The 13436-nt window shown below is 35.7% G+C and overlaps 1 protein-coding gene across 3 annotated transcripts in view; it reads right to left on the bottom strand.

Annotated features, from left to right (window-relative positions):
* The window catches only part of LAMA2 (laminin subunit alpha 2), a 660268-nt gene that overhangs the window by 470833 nt on the left and 175999 nt on the right, over window positions 1–13436 (bottom strand). For all 3 annotated transcript variants that reach the window (XM_066248490.1, XM_066248491.1, XM_066248492.1), the window contains exon 3: window positions 9184–9296. In XM_066248490.1, coding sequence (XP_066104587.1) covers window positions 9184–9296 — 113 coding nt within the window. The remainder of the gene's footprint in view (window positions 1–9183; window positions 9297–13436) is intronic.

Here is a 13436-nt window from a genome sequence, read left to right as displayed (position 1 = left end):
GTTTCTCAGCAGAAACTCTACAAACCAGAAGAAAATGGATCCCAATATTTAAAGTACTGAAAGAGAGGAACTTCCAGCCAAGAATACTATATCCATCAAAGCTATCCTTCAAATAGGAAGGGGAAATAAAAACATTCACAGATATAGAGAATATAAGAGAATTTGACAACAAAAAACTCCCACTTCAGGAAATACTAAAGGAGGTTATCCAATCAGATACAAAGAACAAAACAAAACAAAATTACAAGTAAAAACTCCAAGAAGATCACAATAAAAACAAGAATAATCTGTGACAACAAAAACAAAAAAGAGGAGAGGACAAAGATTAACAGTAGCAAAGGAGGATGGAGTGCAGAAGCACTCATGAGATAATGTACTACAATGAATATGATATATATCCTTTTTATTACCTAATGGTAACCACCCCTGAAAAAACCATTACAGAAACATATGGCTTAAATAAAGAAGAAGCAGAGGAAATAAGTATGTAAGGCAACCAAACAAAAACAAATGACAGAAAAACAAAAGAGAAGAACCAAACAAAAAACAGAGTTATCAGAAAGCAATATATTTAAAATTGGAAACATTAGGAAACCCTCAAGTGTCAATAATTACATTAAATGAAAATGTATTGTACTCACCAATAAAAAGACACAGAGTAGCACGGTGTATCAAAAAAAAAAATTCAACGGTATGCTGCCTTCAAGAAATACATCTAAGCTACAAGGATAAAAACAAATTCAAAGTGAAAGGTTGGAAAACAATTCTCCAAGCAAATAATATCCAAAGAAAAGCAGATGTAGCCATATTCATATCTAACAATGCTGACTACAAGATAGCAAAGATAATCAGAGACAAAGATGGTCATTTCATAATGACAAATGTGACATTGAATCAAGAAGACATAGCACTTCTTAATATATATGCACCAAACCAAGGAGCACCAAAGTATATAAGACATCTACTAACTGATTTAAAAATAAAAACCAACAAAAACACAATCATACTTGGAGACCTCAATACACCGCTGACTGCTCTAGATCATTCATCCAAACAGAAAATCAATAAAGAACTACTGGTTTTAAATGAAACGCTAGAACAATTTGATATGACAGACATCTACAGGACATTTCATTGCAAAACATCAGAGTATACATTTTTCTCCAGTGTACATAAAATATTCTCAAGAGTTGACCATATGATGGGCCAAAAAGTTAACATCAACAAATTTAGAAAGATTGAAATTATACCAAGCATATCGAAAATGACAACATGACATATCAGAATCTCTGGGTTGCAGCAAAAGCAATAATAAGAGGGAAGCTCATGTCACTACAGGTTCATATGAAGAAACAAGAGAGAACCCAAGTAAAAAACTTAACATTACATCTTAAGGAACTAGAAAAAGAACAAAGGCAACTGAAAACCAGCAGAAGAAAGGATGTAATAAAAATCAGAGCAGAAATAAATGAAATAGAGAACAGAAAAACTATAGAAAAATTAAAAAAAACAAGGAGCTGGTTATTTGAAAAGACTAACAAAATTAACAAACTTTTCTCAAGACTCACTAAGGGAAAAAGAGAAAGAACTCATATAAACAAATCCCAAAATGAAAGGGGAAAAATTACCACAGATATTATAGATATACAAAAAAATTATCATAGAATACTATGAAAAACTATATGCAACCAAATTTTACAATCTAGAAGAAATGGATAAATTCCTAGAACAATACAATCTTCCTAGACTGAGTCACAAAGAAGCAGAAAGCCTAATCAAACCCATAAGCAGGGAGGAAATAGAAACAACTATCAAAAATTTCCCCCAAAATAAAAGCCCAGGGCCAGATGGCTATACTGGTGAATTCTATCAAACATTCAAAGAAGATTTGGTTCCTATTCTACTCAAAGTCTTCCAAAAATGTGAAGAAGAAGCAATACTTCCAAACACATTTTATGAGGCCAACATAACCCTCATACCAAAACCAGGCAAGGACAACACAAAGAACGAAAACTATAGACCAATATCTCCAATGAATACAGATGCTAAAATTCTAAACAAAGTACTAGCAAATCAAATACAACAACACATTAAAAAAATAATTCATCATGGTCAAGTGGAATTCATCCCAGAAACACAAAGATGGTTCAACACACATAAAACGATTAACCTAATACACCATATCAACAAAACAAAGAACAAAAACCATATGATCCTATCAATAGATGCAGAAAAGGCATTCAATAAAATACATCATTTTATATTTAAAACACTCAACAAAATGGGTATAGAAGGAAAATATATAAACATATTAAAGGCCATTTATGACAAACCATTAGCTAACCATTTTCATATTAAATGGCAAAAAACTGAAAACTTTTCCTCTAAAATCAGGAACAAGACAAGGTTACCTACTCTCTCCACTCTTATTCAATGTAGTACTGAAAGTTCTAGCCAGAGCAATCAGACAAGAGAAAGAAATAAAAGGCATTCATATTAGGAAAGACGAAGTAAAGGTTTCACTTTTTGCAGCTGATATGATCCTGTACACTGAAAACCCTGAAGACTCTGCAAAAAGACTATTAGAAACAATAAAACAATACAGTAAGGTTGCAGGATACGAAATTAATATACAGAAGTCTATTGCCTTCTTATATGCCAAAAAAGAAACTTCAGAAAATGAACTCAAAATAATAATCCCTTTTATTGTTGCAACAAAAACATAAAATACCTAGGAATAAACATGACCAAAAAAGTAAAGGACCTATATAATAAAAACTACAAAGCATTGTTAAAGGAAATCAAAAAACAATAAAATGAAAATTTTTTTCTTGTTCTTGGATAGGAAGAATAAATATATTTAAAATGACCATATTATTCAAAGCAATATACAAATTTATTGCAATTCCCATCAAAATTCCAATGTCATTTTTTAAAGAAACGGAACAAAAAATGATTGAGTTATATGGAACTATAAAAGACTCCGAATAGCCAAAGTAATCCTAAGGAAAAAGAATGAAGCTGGGGGCATTACAATACCTGACTTAAAATTATATTACAGAGCCACAATAATCAAAACATCATGGTATGGACAGAAAAATAGACACTCTGACCAATGAAACAGAATAGAGAGCCCAGAAATAAAACCACATATATATGGTCAAATCATCTTTGATAAAGGAGCCAAAAACACACAATGGAGAAAAGAAAGCCTCTTCAACAAATAGTGCTGGGAAAATTGGATAGCCACATATATATAGTTTGTCTCCTTGTGCCAAAATTAATTCAAAATAGTACAAAGACCTAAATACAAGATGTGAAATAATAAATTACATAGAAGAAAACATAGGTGCTAAACTCATGGACCTCGGCCATAAAGAAGATTTTATAAATTTGACTCCAAAGGCAAGGGAAGTGAAGACAAAGATAAATGAATAGGACTACATCAGACTAAACAACTGACAACAAAACAAACAGACAGCCAACTAAATGGGAGATGATATTTTCAAATAACAGCTCAGATAAAGGCCTAATATCCAAAAATACGAAGAACTCACAAAACCCAATAACAAATAAGCAAACACTCCAATAAAAAATGGCAGATGGACATGAACAGACACTTCTCCCAAGAAGAAATACAAATGGCCAATAGATACGTGAAAAGATGCTCATCTCACTAACTATTAGAGAAATGCAAATCAAAATGACAATGAAATACCACCTCACACCTATTAGATTAGCTATTATCAATCAACAAGACAGGTAAAAACAAGTGTTGGAGAGGCTGTGGAGAAAAAGGAACCCTCATTCACTGTTGGTGGGAATGTAAAGTAGTACAACCATTATGGAAGAAAGTATGGTGGTTCCTCAAAACATTAAGAATAGAACTACCATATGACCCAGCAATCCCTCTACTGGATATATACCTCCAAAACTAAAAAACATGTTCATCACAGCATTATTCACGGTGGCCAAGATATGGAAACAACCAAAAGCCCTTCAAGGGAAGATTGAATAAAGAAACTGTGGTACATATATACTATGGAATACTACTCAGCCATAGGAAATGATGACATAGGATCATTTCTGACAACATGGATGGACCTTGAAACATTATACTGAGTGATATAAGTAAATCAGAAAAAAAATTAAGAACTGTATGATTCCATACATACGTGGGATACAAATTTGAGACTTACGGACATAGCTAGATAAGAGTGCAGTGGTTACCAGGGGGAGAGGAAGGGAGAACAGAGAGGAGGTGTGGGGAGGGGAAGGGCACAAAGAAAACCAAATAAAAGGTAAAGAAGGACATTTGACTTCGGGTGATGGGTATACAACGTAATCAAATGTCAAAATGATCTGGAGATGTTTTCTCTAAATCTATGTACTCTAGTTGATCAATGTCACCTCGTTAAAACTGTCTAAATATAATTAAAAAACAAAACAAAAAATACAAAACAAAAGAAACATAACTTATTTAAAATTGTTAACCTATCTTACTAAATATATCTCTGTGAGGTCAGAAAATAATTTTTTTAGGATAAGAACATGTAGAAATTGTTCTTTGAAGCTATAAGACAGCAAGATGATCTTTCTTGATAACTCCATTTTTCATTTTGGGAGACAAACCAGGAAAAAAAGAGAACTGTTTACTGGAGTAAAAAGGATTCCTGCACATGAACACATCTAATTCCATTACCTACCTGGATTATCCAGGAGTGAATATGACCTCAGTATATGTTAACAAAGCCTACTAAAAAGCTGTCCCTCTGTGTTTTACCCCACTTGCTAATCAGCTTTCTTCGTAAAGAATCAAAGGGCAGACTTGAGAAAATAGCCAGATTTAAGAAGTCATAAAATGAGGTCAGATATCGTAACACATATTGTGGCATAAAGCTGGTTAAGGACACTAAAATGAAATATATTGAACATCCTTTTAGCCTTCTATCCCCTACTGTTGTCTTTTACTTATCATTATTATTATTATTTAAGATTTTATTCATTTTTAGAGAGCAGAGAGAGGGAGAAAGAGGAGGGGAGCAGGAAACATTAATTTCCATATGTGCCTTGACCAGGCAAGCCCAGCATTTAGAACCAGTGACCACAAGGTTCCAGGCTGACACTTTATCCACTGTGCCACCACAGGTCAGGCCCTACTAAAGTCTTTTAAACTTACGCATATTTTTCTTTGCTATTATACTGGATTTTTGCATACTTATCAGTGGAACAGTTAAACATCTCTTCAAATTTAGCCTTTATTAACAATAGTTATAATTGCCCTGGCTGGTTGGCTCAGTGGTAGAGCATCGGCCTGGCGTGCGAGGGACCCGGGTTCGATTCCCGGCCAGGGCACATAGGAGAAGCACCCATTTGCTTTTCCACCCCCCCTCCTTCCTCTCTGTCTCTCTCTTCCCCTCCCGCAGCCAAGGCTCCACTGGAGCAAAGATGGCCCGGGCATTGGGGATGGCTCCTTGGCCTCTGCCCCAGGCGCTGGAGTGGCTCTGGTCGTGGCAGAGTGACGCCCGGGAGGGGCAGAGCATCGCCCCCTGGTGGGCAGAGCGTTGCCCCTGGTGGGCGTGCTGGGTGGATCCCGGTCGGGCACATGCGGGAGTCTGTCTGACTGTCTCTCCCCGTTTCCAGCTTCAGAAAAATACTAAAAAAAAAAAAAAAAAAATACCAACAAAACAAAACAAAACAAAAAAACCAATAGTTATAATTGCCAGATGGAATTTAGTTATTATATTATTTTTGTTGTATCAAACTTTTTGCCATAATTTTATATTTATTTTTGTTAATCGAGTAGTTGGGGCACAGCATGATTAAATCATTTGCTCACAGTATGCTGTGAGTAAATAACAGAAATTGGGAAAAGTTAATAATCCCTTAGTAATAAAAATCTAAAAACAATCAATGCAAAATTAAGCTGCTCCTCTCTTCTCAGTAAATTGTTGTATTTGTGTAGTACTTACGTGAATGTTAAAATATAAAAGAAATGCTCCAGTGTAATCCGTAATGATTTAATCAATGAAATCCAAAAGTGGTTGTTTATATTTAAAATAGAAATTCACTAAAAGTATTTCACAGAGGAGCCAAGTACATATCAATAACAAAAGATTTTAAGCTGGCTCTTGTTAAAATATATACAGCTCAAAGTATTCAGGAGGACTAATAAATGTTGAATCACTGACACACATTTAGTGATATTTACCTATTTATTGCAAAACTGCTACCCTTGTTTCCCAGTTGGATAATAATTCATATTATGCTGAATAACCTATTAATCCTTCATGCTGCATGTAAGTGAAAAAGAGAAACTATGCCATTTTAAAGACATACTAAAATGTACTAGAAAATGAAAAATCTAGTTGGCTATATTCTCCCGGCAAACCAGGAGATCATAGTGCGGTATTTTTTGAATCCAAACAATTTATTAACACCTTTAAATTATATACCAAAAATTCTCATGAGCTTCCCAGGCTAAGTCTTCAAATACCAGGTTAGGAAATACTGGTGTAGTTTGGGGTCTGAATTCAGACTACTCAGGTCAAAATCCCAGCCCTGCCTGTAATAAACTATTTTAAAAGGCCAAGTCACTTCATTTTTCTAAGTCTCAGTGTTCTTCAACTAGTAAATAAAGGTAACTTTACTAGCCATCTTATAGGCTTACTGTGAGAAGTAAATTAAAAAATAAGGATGTCCACATTTTCCCTGTTGCCAATACATTGAAATATCCATTCTTGAAGCTTTGCTCCTGACTTAAGTTCTATGAACTTGTTCCACAATTTGTTACTCCAAAGCCTAAGGCCAAATGAAAGTTCTAAAGCCCCTTCCTTTCTGAGGAACTCCATTACAAAATCAGATTACAAAGTTGTTTTACTCTTTTTTAAATCAGTGACTAAATTAAAATCTGAGTCAAATGGAAATAAGATTTATTTTATTTTATAGATTATGTTCCTTTCTCTTGAATACAGATCAGGTTAATTTTCAGGAAGTAGGTGATGACTGAAGTAAAGAAGGAATGGAGTCGCCATCATGGGATAGGGGAGTATATGAGTTCATGTCTTTGCATCACATCCACTGGGTATATTCCAGTGGTTGCAGTCAGGCAGACCTGCCTTATAAACAGATTCCTGTTACCTGTTATGAAGACTGAACTATAAAAGAAAAAGAGTATTCACTTATGTTTAGGCCAATGAAGAAGAAGATAGATCAGGAAAACAAATCCATATAAATCTTGAAATATCACATGGGAGTGGCTTAATGAGGATGCAAAAGTATGAATGACTTCATTAAACAATGGATTTTCAGGTGAAATCGTTGCCCTGTTGAAAGAATAAGGTATGTATGTTGGATAGAAATGATCTTGTAAAAACTTGTGATTGTACCGTTCCATTCAGTGTACCATATACCACTGTGGTTGAGCTGAAAGAGTAATATAAGTGATTTGTGCAAATTGTATTAATAATTGACTCTCTTGCTCTATGTGCAATCTAAAAAGATAATTGGAGAGTAAACCAGAGCAATTAATCTTCCCTAATCTTCCTTATTTATTGATTCTCTATTGCAGGAAATGATCTGAGGCAATAGACAGCAGAGACTCATTCCGCATCAGGAAAGTGGAACTTCAATGACCATATGAAAAGGGAGAACTTCTGTGACTCATAAAAGACCATGCTGTCAGTAGCAGGAGAGGAATGAAGTGCAGTTTGAAGCTAGAATTTGTAGGGAATTTATGCACAAGATTCACTGACCTAAAGCATGATTGATTGGTGTGGCACTTTGATTTGCCATTCTTAGATAGTGTTCTCACCTTTCTTGAGAAGTTCCTTTAACTCAAAGCTGACATTTAGCTGCTAGTAGCATGGAAATAAATCCAGGACAGTTAGTGATTTAGCTGTATCACTGAGCCCTTGCAGCTAGTCATTTGTTCAAGTCATGAGGAGTCCCAGATGGGAGGAAACTGGGTCTGCTGTGAGACCTACCTGTCAGCTCTTTGTAATTCCTAAATGTGCATGCTGGCCAAAATGGACATAAACCCTGAATACAGGAAGCCATATTCCCATTATGGAAATATCTGGTGTCTGTCTGGCTCCCGGAGAATGTGACTGACCCCATTGGCTGGTGCTTCCTTCCACTATGGCCACCTGTAGAAACCAGACCTGTGTACACTTTCTGTCTTAGCCATTTCACCTTCATTGAATCCTCACTCGCTTGCTGCTCTATCTCCACCGGGCAAAGGCAGAGTAGCTAAGAGTCTTTCCAATGCTGATTCCAGACAGTGAGAGAAATAGGCTGACTTCAAGAGGTCAGTGCCTTTAGTCTCTGGCCTTGGTCAATTAAATCGGCTTTGGTATAGGGGGAAAAATTATGTGAACATTCTTCCAGATTCCATATTATTTGTAAGCCTAAATAAATTGGGGTGATGGTGATTATTGATTAATAATGTCAACCTTACCTGAATATTGTGAACAGAAAGAAGAAAGAAATTAAGTGTGGAAGCACCTAAGCCTAGGCAACATAAACTAGAACAACTTTCAGCATCAGTTTTATACCGCTGCTAGGCTTGTTACCTCGTTTAGTGGCCCAAGTTTAATTTAATAATTAACTGCCAGGTCTTGCTGTACACTCGATAAAGAGGGAAAATTTGCTTTAGAGCCTTGTTATTTAAGAACTGTTCTGTATACCACCACGAGCAGAGTAGGAACACTGCATTATCTTAAAAGTTAAAAAAAGGCAGTATTATATTTTCTTTATGTAAAATTCTGTTGACCTGTATTTTCATCATTAATTCCCCTTAGTCAAAATAGAATCAGCTCTTTTTTCAGTGCTAAACCCTTTCTGTGAATTCATTTTAGTTGTGCTTTAGAAATAAGTGCCAAAAATTTAAAAACAACAACATACTAAATGAATAGGCCGCTTTGTTCATTGTATCAATAATAGAGGGTGATGAGAAAGAGTATCTTTTTACCAAATAACTACTAGTGACACAAAAAGCAAATCCAAAATACAATTTCACATTGGAAAATGATTAAAAAAATAAAATACTAAAGAGGTACTATACCTGGGTAAAAATGAAAGGTGAAGGGATTAATTAAGAAGTACAAATTGGTAGTTGCAAAAAAGTCATGGAGATGTCAAGTACAGCACAGGAAATAAAAGGAAAAAAAGGAGGCACTATACCTGTTGTAAATCCAGCGTGATAGTCACATAATGGTATTCAATTCCATTCTTAATACTGGGACTCTGCCACCAAGTGTTCTTCCCATCTATAGCATTCGTAATTGGGTGTCTCTCTATTGAGTCAGCAAGAGCATGGCCGAAGAAGAAAACAAGATGGTTAAAAAATGTATAGTTGTTACTTTACAGAAAAAGTAAAAACTAAATTAAAATCATCTCATGTGATTATCAAACATTAAACCAATATAAAGAGAGAGCGATTCATATCTTCAGTAGAATTTTATGTAATGTCAACTTTTTCATAGCATTCTACTAGGTCCTGAGAAATGGCTAAACACTCCAGCTATATAACGAGAGAAGCAGCTCTACACTCTGGCCATTGTCTAAAATGGGCCAATTTAACAATGACTACAGAAATGAAGTGTGAACAAACAATACTGAAATTTAATTGAGGTGTCAATCATTCAAAAAAAAATAAAGTCTCTTCTGTTTGAGGTGGCATTGGTATGCCATCAACTTTGTTAACAGAAATAGAAAATCCTGAATTTTGGTTGAAAGGTACTTGAAGAATTGTCCTTCTGAGACCTGCATTACTATAACTCAGCCAATTTAAAAAGGTGTCAAATCTATCTTATGAGGCTTTTTGTAGTTGGTTCCGAACTTTGCAACTTTCCACCACTATTTAAAAGTATAATAAAAGATACTCCAAATGACCCAGCCAGCATTTGCCTGTTGCGGTAATCCCTAACTCAGTGGTGAAGTCTGGACAATAATGGAAAGCAGAAAGAGGATTGCACGTGAAATGTGAAACTCCACTCTGCCTTTATTCTGATATATGAGAATGGGTTCTGCTGTGAGAATAAAAGGGAGATTGAGGATAGAAAATAAATAAAGGTTTCCCCACAGTCCTCTCTTCCAATTTTTCCTCTTTACAATCTTCAGACCTTATAGATTCCTCCTCTCCTTCAACTGAGCTCTAATGGATCTCACAACAGCAGGCACTACCTCTAGGCTGCCAAAGCCCTCTATTCCATTTTGGTTCTCAGTCATTGGTCCTCGTCTGAAATCTGTGCTTGTCATTTCCCACAAGTTTTGTTCCTTTTCTTTTCCTTCAAAGAGGCCCTGCTCTTGCAGTTGTGAGAATGGCAGGAGCGGAGATTGTGGGCTGTTCCTATTTCTGTCCTCAGGGCTAAATTACAGGTACTTAATTTACTGACCTCTCACTGGGAAGTTAGCATATTTCTCCCATAGAAATGTAAGTGATGTGGGAGTTAGCTTCCCTGCTACTCTTTTGTTCTTTATGGGTGAAGGATTCTCCAAGTGGATGTTTCCAATGAATGGCCTGACAATAACCTTTTAGATCAGAACACTTTTTTTTGGGGGGGGAATTGAAGAAAGACTTCAAACAATGAACAAATTAGTGTCTGATCTGTGGTGGCACAGTGGATAAAGCATCAACATGGAATGCTGAGGTGGCCAGTTTGAAACCCTGGGCTTGCATGGTCAAGGCACATATGGAGTTGATGCTTCCTTCTCTCTCTCTCTCTCCCTCTCTCTCTCTCTCTCTCAAATGAATAATTGCACTATGCAGAATAACCATGAACTCTGGATGTGCCTACAGTAATGCAGCCAGGGGTATCTAATAATAAAATAAAAAGCACACAATTTGGAATATAAAGAGCTGGAGTATAAGAAGCTAGAGAGTCAAACTGATTTTACCATTTAGTACTTACTTGGCTATGAGTAAGTCTCCTAAACACTATGTATCATACCGGAAGTCCACTCACAGCAGTGGTTACAACATTCTTAATTTTCAGAAAAAATAAAATTTTAAAATGTGTGAGGCCTGACCAGGCAGTGGCGCAGTGGATAGAGCATCGGACTGGGATGCAGAGGACCCAGGTTCGAGACCCCGAGGTCGCCAGCTTGAGTGCGGGCTCATCTGGTTTGAGCAAAAGCCCACCAGCTTGAACCCAAGGTTGCTGGCTCCAGCAAGGGGTTACTCGGTGCAAGGGGTAACTCGGTCTGCTGAAGGCCCACGGTCAAGGCACATATGAGAAAGCAATCAATGAACAACTAAGGTGTTGCAACGCGCAATGAAAAACTAATGATTGATGCTTCTCATCTCTCTCCGTTCCTGTCTGTCTGTCCCTATCTATCCCTCTCTCTCTCTCTGTAAAAAAAAAAATGTGTGAAAAAGATTTGTGAAATTGATATAGGAATTCAAGCTCTTTTTTCTCTAATAGTAGTCTCCTATTTTTACTATCATTTAATATACCATCATTGTGTTTCATAAGATGAATGATGTTTAAAAACAGCAAAAGTTTTTTTTTTAATAAATTTTTATTAATGTTAATGGGATGACATTAATAAATCAGGGTACATATATTCAAAGAAAACATGTCTAGGTTATCTTGTCATTAAATTATGTTGCATACCCCTCGCCCATAGTCAGATTGTCCTCCGTCACCCTCTATCTAGTTCTCTGTGCCCTCCCCCTCCCCCTAACTCTCTCCCTCCCTCCCTCCTATGTCCTCCCTCCCCCCACCCCTGGTAACCACCACACTCTTGTCCATGTCTTTTAGTCTCAAAAAAACAGCAAAAGTTTTCTTATAAATCATATCAAAATGAAGAATAACTGTTTAAGGTATTCCTTTTTATGTATGAAAAATTTGAAATTTTGTTCTTGCTTTCTCATTTTGCCATGGGTAGGAACTCACAACTATAATATACTATTATTATGCAGGTGCATAAAATTATAAATCTGTTCAAAATATACCCTGTTCTGAATCTTAATTGGAGACAAATTACATTTAACAAAAAATTTGAACTTAAATATCAAGCAAAATAAAATCCTCATTGCAATGTAAGTGTATTATTATTATTATTATTATTTATCTTTTACAGAGACAGAGAGTCAGAGAGAGGGATAGATAGAGACAGACAGACAGGAATGGAGAGAGATGAGAAGCATCAATCATCAGTTTCTTGTTGTGGCACTTTAGTTGTTCATTGACTCATATGTGCCTTGACTGTGGGGATACAGAAGACTGAGTAACCCCTTGCTCAAACCAGCAACCTTGGGTCCCAGCTGGTGAACCTTGCTCAAACCAGATGAGCCCACACTCAAGCTGGTGACCTCAGGGTCTCGAACCTGGGTCCTCTGCATCCCAGTCCGATGCTCTATCCACTGTGCCACCACCTGGTCAGGCTGTAAGTGTAATAGAAAAATCATCTTCAAAAGAAAAAATATATTAAAAACTGAACATTCAATAAATATGACATTTTCAGATTGTGAATATTTTTATTACATATTAATTTTATTAATATAGTCTTCTATAACCTGTTTAGTGGAAAACTTAAAGACTCTGTCTTTGAGTTACTTATGATGAGTTATAGGACCAGAGCAAAAATAAGTAATTTTTGTATGTCAGTTATTTAATTCAATAAAACAGCTGTGTGAACTTTGTTTTGTACCTGATCTTTTCACATTAAATGTCCACAGTGATGAGTCATCCAAGCTCATTAATAAAAAGTAAAATTGCTGAATATACTGAATAATTAACACTGGTTACCTTGTTCTGTTGAAGCTAGAGGAGGCGTCAGGTCTTTATAATGATAACAAATACCAGAAGCATAACTAAATATCAAATAAATGCCCTTGGTGGTGAGAGTGGGTGACAAAATTGGTCCACTAGGAATCAGAACTCATAAATGAAATATTACTGATGATGCTTGGGAAGAAAAATAAATGTCACAGTGAACATTCCCTGAACATCCTCTTGAATCTTCTTTATAGATTGTGGATTTAATATGTGATAGAAAAATACACACACAAAACTATATTTCCAAATCAAATTCATGGCTCTTAAATAATTGTGACAAGAGCTGTCTAATTGGAAATTTTGATATCTTCCACCTCAGGTCAAATTGATATGAGAATTATTTACAAAAAAAGAAGACTGGGAGATGAATTAACAATTAACTATAATCCCCATTATCAAAGTTTAATCATAATTATTTTGCAAAAACTGATTAATCACTGGCATAGTTCCCATATTTACAAGAGGATAGAAACGTATAACATGCTTAACAGGCAGGAATAGCTATGCAAGTCAATCGCAAGTTAACAGCATCTAAAATTTGGTAAGGAAATTGTTAATAAAGTAACTTTTTCCATCTGCTAGTTTCAATTGTGAAGCACAACCTATTAACAATAAAGAGTTCAAGTTTCCTTTTCTTTGTATGGTAATTAA

Source organism: Saccopteryx bilineata, chromosome 12 (genome assembly GCF_036850765.1).
Source record: "Saccopteryx bilineata isolate mSacBil1 chromosome 12, mSacBil1_pri_phased_curated, whole genome shotgun sequence".
Lineage (NCBI taxonomy): Eukaryota > Metazoa > Chordata > Mammalia > Chiroptera > Emballonuridae > Saccopteryx > Saccopteryx bilineata.
This window is presented reverse-complemented; position numbering and strand designations above follow the sequence as displayed.